The following is a 19650-nucleotide window of genomic DNA, read 5'->3' as shown; positions in this document are numbered from 1 at the left end:
TAATTAGTGATTGATGAAAGAGGGTCCAGTTCGCTGTGCGCAGTGTCATCTCTGATCTGGAGGACATAGGTTCTATAAGAAGACAAGCTGAGCAAGCCATGAGGAGCAAGCCAGTAAGCAGCACCCCTTCATGGCCTCTGCATCAGCTCCTGCCTGCAGGACCCTGCCCTGTTTTGAGTTCCTGTCCTGACTTCCCTCGGTGATAGACCATTTTTTTGGAACTATAAGCTGAAATAAACCCTTTCTTCCCCATGTTGCTTTGTTCACAGCAATAGAAAATGTAAGACACACACATGTAAGGACCCCCATTCTTGTCTTAAAAACATGCGTGTCCCCGGTTATAGTTTTTGGTTGAAAAAAAATGTGCCATGAAGGATGGAAGCCTTGATGCTTGTTATAAGAAAACTTGAGGAGATGAAAAGTAGAAAATTAAGTTCCATTTATTCTGAAAAACAGAAATGCACAATAAGTAAAACTCCACAGAAAGGCCACGGTTGCAGGGAAGGAAGAGGGAAATGAGGTCGAATCATTGAGAACAACTTCCCCCAAGTCCATCCAAATCTGACACACTCATTTTTGTTTTTCTTCTATTTACTTAAACCTAGGGCTCTAGTAGGCTGTGAATGAAGATGACAGTGTCACCCATGAATACTATTTTTCAGTTCCCTTCTATAAGCCAAAAGCCCGGGGACAAGTCCATTTACCTGTTGGTCATTACTGTAGGAATGTCCACATGGCAAGGGTCCTTGACATCTGTGCACTGTGTCGCTGGACCTGGGTATCTTCTCTATTTAGCCTTCATGTGCACTTAGTTGGGGACTGGTGATGTGAGGCTATGACATCTAGACATCTGACTAACAGAATGAGATGGCTCAGAACCAGAGGAGAAGAGAACATAGAAGTAATGGTGGGAAGGATAGCATTAGAATCTAGCCTGTTGATGCTTCCTGGGAAAGCTATGTTATGAACGACAGTTAAACTTCAGGATGATTGCCCAAATGAGGTATGTATTCTTTTTCCACCCCATACATGTAAATAAACACTGAGCTGTATCTGTTTATAAATTCACCAGTAGACTTCTATTATTTTATATGTGTGCATCTTTGTCTGTGTATGTACACACATGTATGTGTGCATATGTGTGTACTTGTGTGCGCACACATGTGGAAGCCAGAAAACAACTTGAGGTATCATTTCTCAGGGGCTGTCCATCTTTTTGGGGGATGGGGTTTCTATCATTGAAACCATGTAGACTAAACTGGTCGGCAAACAATAACCCAAGGTTCCACTGTCTCAGCCTTCCAAAAACTGAGATCACAAGTCCATGCCACCCTACCCAGCTTTTCAAAAATTTGGACTTTGGCCATCAATCTCAGGTCCTTGTGCTTGTACGGCAAGCCATTGGAGCCATCTTCCCCTCCCTAATTCTTACTGACATGGAAACCTGTTTCCTTTTGCCCCCTCATTGTATGACAACTGCTGCCTTAAAATTTCACTTCTTAAAACTTCTGCTTACCACCACCTGTTTTGTGCCAAGGCCCCACTCTTTCTGAAGATGATTTTAGTATGGAAACAAAGGCCTTTTCTCCCAGGAGTTCTGGACCTTTTTTGCCTTGGAGAGCTGTAGTGTTTGGCATCTCATGACTGTAACGATCAGATCGACACCCTAAGTCATCAAACTGTCTCCTTCAGCTTTCAACACTACAGTTAATCCCACAGGCTTGGAGCTAACCTGCACCTTTACACCCCAGGCACTGGGTAATCCCAGCGATTTCCTAAACTACCACTGCAGTACCACCAAAGGAGCCTTACACCATGTGCGTGGCCGATTCCCACTCTCTGTCGCAATTTTTCCATTTTAACGTTCCGGGATGACATGTTATCAACTGTTTGTCCCATGATGAAGGAAAAGTAATTGGCATGACTCTGGTGAAAGGCCATTGGAGGATTGGGACTTTTAAGTTGTCATTGTCTTTGGGTTGCAGAATGGGGAATGTAAGGACCTTCCTGAACCAACCTTCCTGGAAAGCCGGCTACTTCCTCCATGACTAGCCAGTAGCAGGCTACACTTCCCTAGGGTTAGAGAGGATGGGAGGGTCAAGGCAAGGGCCCTGCTCACCGCTCACTCTGAGGTTACACCCCACCCCTTCCTGTGCAGGTGGGACATGCTTACGCAGACGCATGCAGGGAGAGTGTACTAATTCCGGGTTGTTCCATTTCACAGTTTCACCCTCTCCCAGATGGCTCAAGAATGCTTGGAAAGGCAAAGCTTCTCCCATGGAAATATTTCATGAGCACAAAGGACATTGGAAAGGGCTTCTTCCTAGAAGCTGACATTTCAGGAAGCATTTTATATTGCTCTGTAGCAATCTGGCTGGCTTAAAGGAAGAATTGAAGAAACTGTCTTTTAACTTTTCTCTATTTCCCCATTTGATTGTATTTTTAGCTCTTCCATTTTATATTAACGTGGAGCCCTAATCTGTTTAATAACTTTTTAATTATCAAGAAAAATTTGAGCTGGGCAGTGGTGGCGCACGCCTGTAATCCCAGCACTCTGGGAGGCAGAGGCAGGTGGATTTCTGAGTTCGAGGCCAGCCTGGTCTACAGAGTGAGCTCCAGGACAGCCAGGGCTACACAGAGAAACCCTGTCTCCAAAAAACCAATAAATAAATAAATAAATTTAAAAAATCTGCCAGAAAATCATAAGCACAATGTCTATAATATTAGCCATTTTAATTGTTGGTTTTGTGCCTGGTTTTACTGTTGCTGTAGCTGTTGTTAAAGCTAGTATAAGGAATTTGGTTCTACTATTCTTACTTTCTGTGTGCCGTGAATTATAACCAAACAATCACACACACATACCTGTACAAGAAGATTTACCTGTAGGGAATATATAGAAAGACTCGAACTTTTTGCAGATATGTGATTAAACATGCTTGATCCTTTAAAGGTATTTGATTCTGTTTTTTTTTTTCCTTCCAGACTTTGTGGATTTGAGCCTTTCTATGATGAACGAGGTGATCAGTTCATGTTCAGGAGAATTCTGAATTGTGAATATTACTTTATCTCCCCCTGGTGGGATGAAGTGTCTTTAAATGCCAAGGACTTGGTAAGTGTGACCAAAACAAAATGAGAGAAACAGTATTTAGCTAAGAAATAGTAAGGGATATTTTTATAAAGTAGGGCACTTTTGACATTGTTATTTCTTTATAACATTAAGATATATTCATTTAAAAGGCACGTTAATGCATTTCCTTACGCACAACAACAACAACAAAAAAAACAGACAAGTTTTCAGTCCTCACTAGCTGAATCATCATAGTAGCATTTGTTAATGGATGTTTGCTACCTGGTAAATATAGAGCCTTTCAAAATACACCATTCACACAGAATTTGCTTTAATATAGGTTATTCACCTAAATGTAGATGTGTTTCAAATAAATATAAATGAATCCACGAGACTTTTAACTTATTAAAATCCTCCGACAGTAGCATGAACCACTGGAATTATAAACAAGATCCACTCTATTAATAGAATGCTGTATGTTCGCTTTGCACTGCCACACCTTCAGACCACAGTGAAGCTCATTAATATTCAAGCAATCCTTTCTAGAGAGCTTTTCCTCCTCTAGTAGACGGATGCTTGTGTACATTTGAAACGGCAGCCATCCTTCCTCTGGAGGGAAAAAAAGAATGTGACAAAATAAAGGAGTTGGTTTTGAATCATGAAAAGGCTTTAGGAGATTTCTAGCCATAAGTTTGCTAAGTGTGCTAACCTTCAGGAAGAATCCCCGCAGAAAGACTATTAGAACTGACTCGAGTTTCTACAGCCCCTTTCCCAGAACTCGTCTCTCCAAATATTTCTCCCTTTTCTCTCAATATGATTTCACAGGACAGATTCTTTAGGATCCGTGACTTTCCTAACATAGGTAGGAAAGGAGGCAGCCCGTATCTGTGTGTGATGTGTAGACATGACACCCAGCTCCTAATAATTTACTTCTCCTCCTCCTCCCCTCCCCACCCTCTCAGAGCAGCCCCCACCCTCTCCTACCTGGGACCCGGCACAACCTCTTGTCTGGCCTCTCTGCTTCTTTCGCTCTTCTGAAATATGAGCCATAAGGAATCCAGGAATCCCAGCCCTGGCCTCACCAGTGCTTACACTGCAGATGTGCACTCTTTAGCAAACATACGGAGAAAGCTTCATGAAATGAGACTAAGATGTGTTTGCTCCTTAGTTAGCTTGCTGCTTGATTTCGTATACCTGTTTTCCCTTCTTTCCTGGGTTTTTAGAGCTAGAAAACACCTTGGGTTTTAAATGACTTGGGGGGGGGGGCATCTTATTTTACAAGACCAAAGTCTAGAGAAACTCTGGAGTCCTCACAGTATAAGACATTGGATGAGCTTTTGCATAATGTAGACCCAAGTTTGAATTTTCAAGCTCTACTAACTCCACTAACTGACCTCAGTGACTAAGTCTTTGAACCAACTTTTATTCTTCACTTGTGAATCGGAACTAATCATTCCCAATCCATCAGTGTCTATGTGCCATGGAAGTAACTAGAGGCAGAACCAGGACACGTGGCTCCTTGAGTCCAGGGCGTGTCTCCCTCATACCAGACCACTGCTTCTGAGCCCAAGGCTGGGGATTATTTCATTTGTTGATCTTCCTGGCAATTCATTTTCTGTTCATCTTCACAAGCAAGAGTAAATCTTCCAGAATGGATTCCCACTAGATGAATTTAGTCATGCCATGGAGGTCATACCCCTCAAGTCAATGACTTCCTTAATTTTATCCTAAAGTGGCTTTTATTCTGGCTCTGAACTTAATCCTTCAAGCACTTTCAATGAGTTTTTTAAGTGAACTGTAAATCTCAACAGTGTTATAAAATAGTAAAGGCTTGAACACCAATCCTTTTGCCCTTTAGTCCCCACTGAGGGAATGATGTCATTTGAGTTCCATGTTCTAAGTGATCTCACAATGTGGCCTAGAATTATTCAGATGCTGGTTCAGCTCAGAAGTCATTTGGTCAGTAGATGAGCCAGGATCTATTTATTTGAGCTCTGAAGAAAGAAATCTGCGAGTTCGGGGCCAGGGGTGCTGTGTGCCCCGCCTTCTGGAGCTCGCTTAGCTACTGCTTCCCTGAGGGTTGGTCCTACTCCTAATGGTGTAGGTACTCAGTGCTAGTGATAACAGAACAGCTGGACTTTCGCAACGTGGACTTTCCTATTTCTATAAGTCTATATTGCTTTATGATTATAGGTCAAAAAACTTATTGTTTTGGATCCCAAGAAACGGCTGACTACATTTCAAGCCCTCCAACACCCGTGGGTCACAGGTAAAGCGGCCAACTTTGTCCACATGGATACTGCTCAGAAGAAGCTTCAAGAATTCAACGCTCGGCGCAAGCTTAAGGTAAAGCATGTGTTCTTGTTTTGAGGTGTGTGTGTGTGTGCTTAAGGTGTCTTGTCTTCCATTAGTATTGTGTTACTCATTTTCTGTGACACTAGAAAAATTCTTGTTTTTAGAGTTTGTAAGACACTGACATAAAACCATTTAGGTGTTGTTTTATTTTGTGCTCTCTCCCTCTCTCATACACATACACAACAAGGGAAACACTTGAAGGAATAAGTTCAGAGCTGGAATAAAAATTGGGATATACTTAAATTTGTGTCTGTGTGCATGTCTGTGTGTGTGTGTGTGTGTGTGTGTGTGTGTGTGTCTGTGTATCAAACTTTCACTGTGTGTCATAGCATGCATGTGTGGTCAGAGGGCATCTTGAGGAACCAGTTCTCACCTTCCACTTTAACCCAAAGATTGAACTCAGATGTGACTTCAAGTCCCAAAGATTGAACTCAGGTTTGGTGGCAAGGGCATTACTTAACCTACTGAGTCATCTCACCAGGCCTCAGCAGATACATTATTGTTCCTTATTATATGAATAAAGCACCAATCAAGAAACTGGTATTTATTCAGTGGGTTCTCTTTTGTTGTATTAAATTATTTTATTTACATTCCAAAAGTTGCCCCCTTCCCAGTGCCCCCCTCCCCAAGTTCTTCACCCCCATCTGAGAGAAGGGTCCCCTAACTACCCTCCCACCCCCACCTTACCCCTACCAGCATCCCTCTTCCCTGGAGTATCAAGTTTCCACAGGATTGAACACATCCTCTCCCACTGAGGCCATACAAGGCAGTCCTCTGCTACACATGTGCCTGGGGCCACAAACCAGCCCACATATTCCCCTTGGTTTTTGGCTTAGTATCTGGGAGCTCTGAGGGGTCCGGGTTAGTTGACACTGCTGTTCTTCCTATTGGGTTGCAGTCCCCTTCAGCTCCTTCAGTCCTTCCTCTAACTCTTCCATATCGGTCCCCAACCTCAATCCAATAGTTGGCTCTAAGTATCTTATCATCCTGCATGAGGTAACCCAGATCCAAAAGGACGTGCATGGTATCTACTCACTGATAAATGGATATTAGCCAAGAAGTTCAGAATACCCATGATACAACTCACAGAAGCTTAACAAGAAGGAAGGCCTAAGTGTGGATACCTGAAACCCAGTTAGTAGGGGAACAAAATAATCATGGGCCATAGAGGGAGGGAGTGGAACAACAGGGTAGGAAAGTATGGGGAAAGATGGGGGGATACTCAGAGGGCCAAGAGAATGAATGGAGATATGCAGCTATGGGGGTTAGAGGGCAGGGGGAACCTCCCGAGACCTGGGATGTGAAAAGCTAACAGGACTCAGTGGGTAACCTTAGCTGAAATGCCCAACACTGAGGACATGTAACCAGAAGAGGCTACCTCCAGTAGATAGACAAGGCCCCCAGTTGAGGCAGGGGGCTAGCCACCCGTCTTCAAAACTTTTAACACATAATTGTTCCTGTCTAAAGGAAAGCAGGGACAAAACTAGAGCAGAGACTGAAAGAAAGGCCACCCACTGATTGGCCCAACTTGGGATCCATCCCATGAGTGCACACTGAACCCTGACACTGTTACTGAGGCCATATTGAGCGTGCACATAGGAGCCCGGCATGGCTGTCCTCTTGAGAGACTCTACCAGCAGTTGACTGAGACAAAGGCAGATAGCTACTCAGAGTTCTTAGCCTGTGATAATTGGGAAACGATTTTTAGAACTAATCCATAGATAATTACTAGAAGGAATGATACAGAAACAATCCGCCAAAATACATCTGTTTTATAGACTATAAGTAAAAGAGTGATTAGGTGTATCTCAGGCTGACAGAAATGAAATGAACAGGAGATGACCCGTGGTTAAATTTTGAAATGACCTGTATTAAATAGCATTGGCTTAACTATTTCTGAAGTTAGTTTGAGCACTGAACTCTTTAATTTCCATGATACCAACTAACGTCATGGATCTAGTGTTCCATGAAACGCCCTTTTATATATAAGGAATAAAGAATACAAAACTTGGGACTCTCTGGGACTAACACATTTTACTCATTTTTCTCCATTGTTCATACAATTAAATAATTCTAATTTGGAATGAAGGAGGTTTCAAATGTATTCTCCAAATACATTTTTATCTAACAACCAATCTTGGAATAATTTACTTTGAAAGACTCAACCATAACCTACCAAACAAAGTAGAAATTACACTACAATTTGGGATTTCCACTGGAAACACCATTTGGTTCTCTTTTCTCTCTAATCAGGCAGCAGTAAAGGCTGTGGTGGCCTCTTCTCGGCTGGGAAGTGCCAGCAGCAGTCACAGCAACCTTCAGGAAGGCCACAAGGCCAGCTCAGATCAACCCTCGACCCAAGATGCCAAGGACAACACAGATCTTCTGGGAAAGAAAATGCAGGAGGGTGACCAAGTGGCAGCTGAGGCACCAGCCCAGGAGATGAAGGCGCTGCAGTCCGAGGAGGGGAAGAAAGATACGGATGTAAAAGAGGAGACTTCCAGAATGGTGCCTCAGGAGCCGGAGGAGGATGGGCTGAAGACAGATGACCTGGAAGTAAAAAGGGGTTCAGGGGAGAAGCTGAAGAGTGTGGAAGAAGAAACGGACCCCGAAGCTGAGGAGGAAGCCCCTGCAGAGGGGCTTGGGGTTCCACAGCAGGACGCGATTCTGCCAGAGTACTGAGCGGGCTTCCTTTAGGTCCAGAGGCCGACCCCAGCATTTTATGAACTTTGTCCTTCAGCAAGGTGGGGGAGCATGAAATGCACTATAGTGATTCTGTTTTGAGGTGCAAAAAAAAAACCATATATACCAGTTGGTAACCCTAATGTCAGTGCATGTGTTTGCTTTATGAAATAATGTTTTCTACGGCATGTAATGGATACCTAATACCGATGAGTTAAATTTGAAATTTCTAGCAAGCCACACGACACTTAAAAAATCATTCTCAGCCTTTGGTGGCGCATTCTGAAGTGAAATGGCAAATGGACTTTGGAAGCGTAGGCATCCTAGGTCTCTAGATGTCTTCAGAGAGGACAATTCCTTTGAACTCAGCTAAAGCCAGCTGGAGTTTCAGGACACATTGCCATGACTTTGCAAATACTTCCAGTGGGAACGGCCCAGCAGGCTGTTATAAAAATAGGCCATAGATGGTTATAAAAAAATACCTGTAAAGCGTGCAAAAATATCCGTGCACAGTGTTGGGAAGCTGAAGCACTCTTACAAGGCTCTGGGTCCACAGTCCCCTCAAGTGTATGCAGAGAATGTCTTAGTTTTTAGTCCACTATATAAGAATACCCAAAATGCTCATCATAAAATTCTGCCAGTTTACAATTCTTGGGAAACTATTTTTTAAACTGTGCCACTCCTTTCCTTTACCTTGTCTTTCAAATAAAATGTCTCCGCAGAGTATAAAATCTAGGAAAGAAGAAGAAATTTAAATAAAATGAGATAGAATTAGGCTGTAGATGTGCCAAGGTTAACTCCTTTCCATTTCTCACAAAATTCTGCATCTGTAAACTTATGCGATATTTTGCATATCAGAACAATTTTCTAAATACACTCTGCAAGTAGCAAGTTTCAAGTTTTGGAAAAGTACAAATTGCACAAATCGATGCCAAAATGTCTGAATCTTATAACAATACACTCAATAGTTAGATTGCTTACGTTGTTAGAGTAAGGAAATGGTAGCAGAAGGCTAGTCCCCTCCAACTATGTAGACAGTGTTACTGTTCGTAAGCTTAAAGTTCACTATGAAAGCTAGGAGCTTTCCCAATGGAAGGGGCCACACACTTTATAATGTGGAATATATGCCAAGAAATTTAGCATAGCATAAACTTTTATTTGCCTTAAAAATAAGCAAAACCAAAAATAAAATAAAAACACATCTTGAACCAGACCTCGGGGAGGGCACAGCATTAGACCTTAGTTAGCATGATTTTTCTCTCAGAATAAATTTTTTGGGGGGGGGGTCACAAAAATCATACTAAATCCATTACCTCAAATTTTGGGTTTGAGTGAAAATGAGCACTTTATCAAAATAACTGTTTAATATTTTGTGTGGGGTTTCTTGATTTAAAAAAACATATTACTTTTGAAGTCCAAAGGTGGGGCAAGAAGAATGAATAGCACAGATTTTTTTCATTAAACTAATAATTTTCCCAGTTAGACTGGGAACTGACAGTAGATCTGGGTTCTCCAGGCTGTTGGGGTGTCAGCACTTCAGCATGTCAAGCACAAACCTCTGACAGCTCTTGGGGAAGGAGACCATGTGGGGCTTTGAGCATTTTGTGATTTGGGTCCTTGACAGGCAGCTGACTGGGAGGGCATCATCTGACCAGGGCCATTCTTTTCTCTTTGATTTTAATTGACAGTGTTTATGCTTTATGTTCTTCCTTCCTCTTTAATTTCTCCCTCTTGAAACTCATTCTGAGTGTCATAAAGGGCTCCCTAGTTTTAACCTTTAAGAATGCTTCGTTAAGATTTCCACTTAGGAAGAGCAATTCCCTGGTGTAATTTTCCTCATCATATTTACCATCTGTGAGTAAAAACACATGTGAGTGTCCCATCCATGGGAAGATCGAAGAAGACTGGGGGGGCGGGGTCTCGTTAGAAGGTGGCAGTTAAATATCTAAACATATCATCGCTCAGACCCAACCCAGGTCTTTCTTCATCCCAACATGGGCTGAGTGCCTTGACTGACCCTGTAGACTATAAGAAGAGCATTAGAGATGCCAAGGCCCCGTGCATCTCAGAGTCAGCCGCTTAAATGACTGTACCTCCTCCCTTCTTGGTGGTACTCAAGAGTTCTAGCACAATTCCCTCCCTCTCTTTTATGACCTGCACCCTTCACTAATTAAACATCATGAGCAAGTTTCAGTTGCAACTGGTATACTAAAGAGTAAGTCCTGCCAATCCTTGCAAAGGACTAAGTTCTTTCACTCAAATCATTCAAAGATTCCCTCCAAGCATATATACCATTTTAAAAGAACAATCAGCATTTATATTGCTTGTTAAAATTATATTATCTATTTCAAAGATTACTTAAAGGAAGACAGTCTTCATTTGAAAGAACATTCTAATATTACTCTGAATCAGGAATTGTCTTTGATAGGGTTTTATTCCTGTGAAAGAGACACCATGACATAACCAAAGCAAATCTTATAAAGAAAAACATTTAATTGGTTCTGGCGCACAGTTTCAGAGATTCTGTCCATTATCATCATGGCAGGAACCATGGTAGCATCCAGGCCAGTATCGTGTTGGAGAAGGGGCTGAGAGTTCTACATCTTAATCCAAAGGTGGTAGCAGGGGACTGACTGGCACACACTGACCAGATTTAAGCATATATATATAAGATATCAAAGCCCCGCCTCCACACTGACTACCTTCCCCTAATAAGGCTACACCTCTTTCAATAAAGCCATACCCTAATAGTGCCACTTCCCATGGGGCAAGCATATTCAAACCACCACAGTAATATAGTCACAAAGCAAAACAATTTTTTAAAAATCAACAAATAAAATTTGCATTTAAGGGATGACAGTTACAAGGTGGTGGAAGGCAGAGGTAGGTAGATCTCTGAGTTCAAGGTCAGCCTTGTCTAAAGAGAGAGTTCCGAGACATTCAGGGTTACAAAAAGAAACCCTGTATCACCAAAAGGAAAAAAGTTACATTTATTATTGGGTTTAATTTCATGATCAGGCACATAGCATAAGGGTCTTCCCACTCCCCCCCCAGAGGACAGTTGCAATTATTTCCCCTATCTAGAAAGTCCACCTGTGCTTGTAGTGAGTTTCTCAAACTTTTAGCCTTCTTGCCACAACAGCACATAGAGATTAGAATAGAATGGTTACAAAATTATCCACTGAAATAAGTGCTTATATTAAAAAGTTTAATAAGGTACACATGTAAAAAAAAATCTCAGACAAGGTTTTATTACGTATCCCAGGCTGGCCTGATTTCATTTTGCAGCCCAGACTGACCTGAAACTCACACAGTGATCTTCCTGCCTCAGCTCTCCAGGGACCTGGGGTTATAAGCATATGCCATCAATCCCATAGCCATGGTGTAGCTCTAAATTTTCTATTAGCTACCTTCTAAAAAAATACACAGTATACACATATTATTACATCAAAATTAAAATTAATAAGATAATTTGAACAGATTTTATACTGTTTCTAAATTAGCAGTTTAAGCATGTTTACATTGGGTGGTCATGGGCCACATTAAGCCAGTGGTTCCTATGGTAGATGCACTGGTCTAGTCTAGAGCACTTTTCTTCTGAGTAGAGTGAGACTTGAGTTTCTATGGTCAGATCTGAGCTGACTTAGTTTTCTACATTGGTAAATTGGTGAGCAGCTAAAATACAAAAAAAATGCACATAAATTCTGGCTATTCCTGGACATGCGTTGTCTTAAAGAAGTGACCTGTGTTATTACATCAAAGTAACAATTCCTTAGGCATTGTCAAAGTGTATGTACTGGTCAGAGTCCAGCTTATCCCCATTTGGCTCTGGAAACCTGACTGTACCCCAGTTTTCCTGAATACTGCCAGAGAGCCAACAGAATTCCCAATTACTGTGGGCCCACCGTGTGTCACCACTGAGCTGCCCATCCACAGAATCCAGTCCCTAGAGACTGAACTAAGATTGACATCATCCTCATGCTGCAGGCAACCTTTCTAGAAGCCTCCTGGAAAATGCAGTTGTATGGTGGATATGTTACGATGGTGGCGATATGACAGATACCCTGAGAATGGGACTACCATCACGTCTGGCATTTGTAAAACCTCACACAAGGAATTGGTTAACACTGCCACTGACAGATTTTTTTAAAAAGCACTTTTGGAAATATCCTAATCATTTTATTGGCAGATTTATAAAGAGCAGCTTGACCGTTAAAAGGACCTTGTTGCCTGCCATTTGATATCTTGTAATGAAGAATGTTCAGCATTTTTTATTGGCTATTTCCAATATCATACACAATTGTGGACTACCTACAGGTTGAAGCTTCAAAGAGCCATTGGACTTCATGGTTCATTGTTTATTACACAGAAACATCTGGCTGCATTTCAAATTGGAAAAAGAAAAACAACACCAGGAGAGAGAACATACTTCTACTTTAGAATTGTTCTTACAAAGCCAAACAAAAAAGTTTAAAGAGGTCATCAACGTGAATTAGCACTAGGCTCATACACAGCAGTCAGTTGCAGGATGATGCCATTGTGTGATTGTGAAGTCCTCCGTCTGGCTCTCGAGGTCTTTTTGAGACAGCACAACGTTTCCAGACATTACTTATGTAATGAGATTTGTAATATCTTTGTAATTACTGTCCATTAGCTCATACTCCAATTTCCTTAATGTTTTCCACTGATACATTACCCATCAGCATCATTGCTGACATTTGAGCACTTACCAGTTGAACACTGCTGAAGGTTAGATCATGTGTCTGCAGTGTTTAACATGCAAATAGAGTTCTCTGTTGGTGTTTATAGCCGCATGATGAAAATGTACAAAATTTCCTACCTAAAAATTTTAAGGCATTTTACTTTCTTATAAAAAGGTGGTTCTCTAGTTTCTTGAAAGTAAAGGTAGGATAGAGGGGGAGGAGGAAGAGAGGGAGAGAGGGAGGGGTGGAGATACATATATTAGTAACACACCCAGTGCTGCAATGATCAGGAAACTTCCCATTTCTTCTTTGCATTCAAAGACAAGCTTCTTCATTCCTCCTTGGGAATATGACCTGAGGTCAAATAACTCAGTCCAATCATTTTTCACTTACCTTGGAAAGCAGTAGCAAACAATTTATGATTGGTTAAAATCAATTTTCATAAATGATCTGTGACAGATTCAGAAAGGCTTGACGCTATCTGTTCTCAGGCATCTGGCCCAGGAGTCTAGGGAAAGGTCAAAACTGTGCCATGAAACCAGCCTTCCTGACAATATTGCAGGAATCAGCCTCAAAGATTCCCCAGCATCTGACCTAGTTAGACTCAAAGTACAGACCTCCCATGCTCTGAAGGGCTGAACATCTCTTTAAATACTCCACTGTTCTTGACCAATGGTAGGAAAAATGGAATTCTGCCAATCACATTTCTTTGTGTAGGTTTATCCCACATGTCCCAAGTCAGAGTTTTGTTTTATCCATCCAGACATCAGCCTCACTTTGGAAATGTCCTTTAAGTTCTGGGAGGAACAGCTGAGCAATTATAAGAATGCAAAATCACGCTGTTCATAATTATCTTCATTGTATTTTGAAGATTGACTTGAAAGACCCATGGATATAGATATTTAAATCCAATTTAATATTTGCTTTGATTCATTGTGCTGATGATGACAGATATTTAATCTTCAGTCAAGTTGAATAATCTTATTTTCCACCTAAAAGGTTACTTCAAGAGTCTCAAAGAGGCTTCATGTCTTTGAAACTGTTTATTGAAGCTATCTCCAAATTATGATAGTTATGGATGATAAAAGTCTTCTAGATGTGTGTTTCCTTTGTCCTGTCTTTGAAATAAGAATAATAACACATTTTATATGTGACACTAATATGACCATAATTTGAAAATTATCATTGCATGGTGCCTACTTTTAACCAAACCTGTTTTATATGCCTGGTTAACCATCTGTATATTAGTATAACTAATATACAATTGTATTGGTTACACTAAAGGGTATATTCATAATTGATGTCTCTTCTGGCCATGGTATTCTCAGTTTCAGTAATATTTTATGACCAACTATAAACCAAGAGATTTTCTAAATTTTAAGTTCTTTGGTTGAAATTGCACAGAAGAACTCTGCCATTCTGTGCCCAACAGATACTGTTTTTCTCCTTAAAATCTGTAAACATCTCCCGAGTTTGGTGGCTGGGAACAGTGACTTGAGTACAGACAAATCCAATGACAGAAAGTTAGAAACACATGGGCTGTCAGAGCGATGTTTTAAGTTAATAATCATACCAGTTTGTATTCCAATCATATTTTTTAATATCTGGTTATTGAGATACATATATATTCTCTAGTGATAACTACCATGACCAAAAACAACGTGGAGGAGGAAAAGATCTGTTTTATCTTAGAGGTTCCAGTCTATCATGAGGGAAAGCTACATCAGGAACTCAGGATAGGCACCTGGAGGCAGAATGTGACACAGAAAGCATGAGGAATACTGTTCCCTGGCTTCCTTCTCCAGTCTGCTCAGCTCTTACACAGCCCAGGCCCCCTGCCTATGGATGGTACCGCCCACAGTGGGCTGGGCCCTTATATCAATTAGTAATCAAGGAAATGACAAACAGCAAAGCCCAAAGGTCAGTCTGACCAGGTCAGTCACTAATCTAGACTCCCTTTGGGGATGTGTCAGGCTAACATCTGAAGCTAACTAGGGCATCTAAAACTACACACATTTAAAAACTTTTCCCATAGGGTTCTCCAAAGTACTAAATTTAAATCCCCCAAAACAGTTTTCAGGACTCAGGTAAGCTAGAGTTTAAAGAGCAAATCTTAATTAAGGACTTAGTTTACTATTGTGATTAACTCAAACAGTTTCTATTTGCAAGCTACTAGAATAGCACAAAATATTTTCAACAGAAGACCATATGATCTATATCACCTAAAATGTCTATCTGGCCCTTTATAGGAAAATCAAGACTTAGATTTTCATTGCCCATCATGCCTTGTGATGACCTTTAGGAATCCATTTTCCACACTGTAGCATTTTTTTGCCTTGGTTAGGTTCTCTCATTTGCTCCTTAGAAGTTAGGTGAGCTTTGTTTCATGTTTGTAAATGGTCTCACAATTGTGTAGGAGGCAAAACTTAAAATCTCCATGTAGAACAAAAAATGTGGAGTTATGTTATTTCTAAAGAAGGAAATTAGTCTGGCTTGAGCTAAAGGTTCAGATTCCTCATTGTTTGAACATGTTATAGAAACTTTCAAAAACACATGAATTGACAGAAAACCATCACCGACATTGGCTCGTGTAAACGTCATGCCCTATTGCTTACAAACTTTGGATGAGCGTCCGTTGGCTCGGAGCCTCTAAATGCAATGAAACGATTTCTAGAAATTGGATTTTTCACTAACCTTTAGGAAATGCCAGCGTTTCAGGGAATACAGCCACCTTTATTTTGAAAGGAAAGGCTGCTTTCCTTTACCCATGATTCTCCAACTTCTGTAGCTCTTGTGTGAAAGAGCCTTTAGTACATACTTTTCTGGCAAATTTAGAAACCCAAGAAGAGCCCTCTAGTCTATTTCTCCCTTGACAAATTACCCATTCCAGAATATCTGCCTTGAGGAACCAAGAAACACACTTATGAGGGAACTTTTGACATTTGTGACTTTCAGTTTGACTGTCAACTTTGTCACCACAAAGGTCACAAATGAGATACTGAGTAAGAGACCTTTTATCGGCCTGTCATTGGAAATAGCTACAATTACTAGCATATTCTCTTTCTTAAACAGTTGCAGCAATCAGTAAGACGGTATAGCCACTGGGATGTTACGGAATATGGGAACAAATGACAGTCGTTTCCTGAGCCTCGGTGGTTGGCAAGGGTAGGAGACAGACTGCTGGAAAGAGAGAGGGCGAGGTCACTTAGTACTAGGATTCCACATTCTTTTCTGCCAATCTTCTAGGGCAGCTCGGGTTGAGGGCAGTTATCGATATACTTCGAACCTTAAAATGAGTAGGTGAAAATTAGTATCTAATTCTCCTCTCAGAAATGCAATAGCATGGCTTAGAGGATATTTGGCCTATGTGGAAGGCCAGCTTTTAAGGGTATGATTCACTAACAACAAAAGCTTCGTAGAAATAGACCATTCCAGGAACTCTTTTCCCATAGTAAAATTTCACTGACAAGTCCTTCCTTGCAATACAGGAGTCAGAGATGTCTTAGTTGAGGAGAAAGGGCAAGCAACCACACATATCCTGTGCTGAATACCCAGAGATGGTAAGCTCTCGAGGGTAGGAAAGGGGAAATCGGTCTCATGCCAAGAATGTGCAAGGAAAGCCTCACAGGAACACAGCTAATTCTGAAGGATGCACCAACCTTTAAGGTTGAGATGGAGAGAAAGGACATGTTCAACTAAGGAATAGCCAGTCCAGGGTGGAGACGCACACACCAAGGAGGAGATTAGCACGCGATGAGGAAGGCTGAGAGACCCAGCGGAGCGTTATGCGGTGTGGAGCAGGCTCAGATCTCATCTGAGTTCCTTGCTTTCTTACTCTGGACAGACACAAGTGGAGCCCTTCTGCAGAGGGCCTGCCCCTGCTCCTTGACTAGCCTCCTGGTACATAGCTAATGGGATAAAAGTCATTCACCATATTGAAGATGTGTTTGCAACTCCACAGCTAATCTTCAGACCTCAAGCTTGTCCTGCCAGGTTTTAAACTCTTCACTTTTCTGTCCAGTGTCTATAATATATACATTTATAAGTATAAATTATATAAAATCTAAAGTCTTTATTATATCTCTTATTGGAGGCACTATTTTTCCATTCATCTTCAAGACACTTTTTTAAAATTTCCCATTAGAATTATATTTCACTGTGACTACTCTGGCTTGTACATCTTTGCTTATTTCTCATGATGTTTGTGGATAGTGGATGGCTACATTACTCCAGGATAAATGAAATGAGGAGAGGTAGAGAAAAAGAGAGAAATATCTTAGTTGAGAGAGGGGAAGATGCTAAAAAATAAAGATAGTGTTAGGACAGAACACTATCCTAGGTTAGTGGGCACTAAGAAAGGAACACTGGCTATGAGGGCTCAGGTGGCATTATCTGAGATGTTCTTGTTGACACTTTGTCAGATATGAAATTTACATCGATGGCTGTTGAAAGCTTTTCATATTAATGAGACTTAATTTGTTTCAATAACAGCATGGAAGAGTATAGAATACCATCACATGAAAGAAACCCAGACTTTGAGAAGTCTGGATCACAACTCATTAACCCAAAGCAAGAGGTTGTATGACTTGGAGGAGAAAGTATTGAATACCTTAATTTACACAGCTAAGACTATAGTTGGCTTTTTCACTTTCTAACACCAAGTCGTAAGAGGGAGCTGTGAACATTTCATTTTCTAAATGTGTCAAAATGGTGCTATTGATTCCTTAATACAAAGATAGAATTATAATATTTTTAGGTAAGTCCAGCTTAGATATAAATGTAAATACAGAAAATGTTTGCAAAGCATTCAACAGAAACATGTCCATTTGCTGACGGTTGAGGTACTGTGTTCTTTAGTGTGGGTGACTGACCTGAGTTTGCGATTTCTACTAAGGGAAACAGGGACAGCTATTGGCTCTATCTCAACTGCCAAAAATCTCCAACATTTGACCACTCACTAAGTTCTCCTTGGACGCAGGCTGGACAGTCCAATTCTAGGATTAAGTATGCTCGCTTGGTGATAGTAGGGGTGTTGCCCAAGGACTTGAAGGTTGTGTGCTGTGAGCAAAGCCAATGCTGCCAGACAAACTACAGAGACTGACCTTAGTGAGGGCCAATGCAACTGAGTTCACCCAGACTGTCAGAACACACCAAAGGAAGCTACCCAGTACCTTGAAACTGGTCAATCTGTAAAGAATTTGCATGTGCAATGTGACAATAAATCATCTAAGAGCCCACCAGAGCCTTGCATTCTGTGATTTGAAGAGTTGCCATGAATCACGGGGTACCATGGACATTTTCCTCAGAAGTGAAATGCATGGCTTAATTCTGTTCTCCCATTCTCTCAGGTGACACTGAACTTAAGTGTTTTTATATACATGCATGCCCAGGTATTTGTCTTCCAAACATTGTGAAATCAAAAATGCTAGAAAGGGACATTAATGATTATTTCATTCAGTAAACCCATCAAAGGCAGGCATCACACCTACGAAGCTGCTGCCAACGGTTCAGCCCAGTTCTCACCATTAAAAGGTCAATCTACTGGACACTGCATCAACTCATCTGAAAACTGACTTTTCCTTATGAAGATGAGAAGATAAGGAAAAACAAAAAACTATAACACTTTCCAAAAGCCAGTCTGTTTCTCTAGTATCAAGTTTTACTGACATATTCACAAAGCTTTCTGTACAAATCAGTATAGTAACATGTTTTGTTTTGTTTTTTTGATGTTCACCACCATTCTGTCCAAGATTCCTCCTTTGCTGAGAAAACACTGATATCCTAAGGCTGAGTCTTAGTTGAGGAAATGGAGGGAAAGTCTTGAGAAATTATGTGTTCCACAAGACAACCTGACAGTCATATATTTATTTCACTGTTTTTTGTGACCTTTTGACTTCCCTTAATAAAGTCACCTGCCCTATACTGAGATTTCATCAAAGGTAAACACAAATAGGATTATAAAACTGCAGGAAAGAAACCTAATGAACAAACATCTTATTTTTGTACGCCTGCTTCTATGGTTTTATTTAAAATCCTCCAGTTCTCCATCTACCCACATTTGCTTCTCTCTGTTTTCTTACCAGTTTTCAGAAGAGTTGATGCAGTGTCCAGGAAATTGACATTTAAGTGGTGAGAATTGGGCTGAACTGTGGGCAGCAGTGCATTTCTTGCTTCTCATCCACCACACGTGAGCAAGGATAGATATGTGCTCGCTCTCCCTGGATGCATTTGTAGTGCATTCTTTTAAATGGTTTTGGGTCATGTCTTGGTTACAAACCCTGTGTTATAAACTGTGGACATTTTGCTCGCTTCAATAGTATGGCAATAATGCAATACTTCCAGATGCCATGTAACAGCAGCTATTGATTAACCTGAGGGAAAACTCTCCACCTCGTGAACTAGGGGAATGATAGCCATGTACCATCTGTCATTAGAAGGGGTTCCAAAATGCTCCTTAATCCAGCAAGACAATACTTTCATTACTGTTAGGGCCGGACATCATTTTTCCATATGGCATCGAGAAACCTCACATAGACTTCCAAAAGCTCAACCTGTGAGCATTGTTACGGCAAGATATCTAAGGGTACCACAGGCACACTCCAAGAAGCTGGAAATCCTTATTCTTGCTCCCAGCCATTTTTAGAGCTTCCATTATAGGAGAGAGAGGGGCCTGAAGCAGGCAGGCAGACAGTGTCATGACTTTGCCTTCTCCTCAACTTCAATGCCCTGCAAACAATCCTCAGGGCTGGTCAGTTCTGTCTTAAGAGAAAGATCAAAACTGCAGAAACATTGGTTCTTAGATTCTTCAGTTGAAAAAAACATCAGTGACTACCTACATCCAGA

General features: G+C 41.1%; 1 protein-coding gene across 4 annotated transcripts in view; it reads left to right on the top strand.

Moving 5' to 3' along the window:
* Positions 1–18044, top strand: part of Camk4 (calcium/calmodulin dependent protein kinase IV) — a 235520-nt gene extending 217476 nt beyond the window's left edge. For all 4 annotated transcript variants that reach the window (XM_052155453.1, XM_052155454.1, XM_052155455.1 and 1 more), the window contains exons 9-11: positions 2983–3109; positions 5261–5413; positions 7676–18044. In XM_052155453.1, coding sequence (XP_052011413.1) covers positions 2983–3109; positions 5261–5413; positions 7676–8104 — 709 coding nt within the window. In that variant the 3' untranslated portion in view covers positions 8105–18044. The remainder of the gene's footprint in view (positions 1–2982; positions 3110–5260; positions 5414–7675) is intronic.
* Positions 18045–19650: the final 1606 nt, after the last annotated feature.

The sequence above is a fragment of the Apodemus sylvaticus genome, chromosome 13, assembly GCF_947179515.1.
Source record: "Apodemus sylvaticus chromosome 13, mApoSyl1.1, whole genome shotgun sequence".
NCBI lineage: Eukaryota > Metazoa > Chordata > Mammalia > Rodentia > Muridae > Apodemus > Apodemus sylvaticus.
The sequence above is the reverse complement of the archived record's forward strand: the minus strand, read 5'-3'. Positions and strand labels throughout refer to the sequence as shown.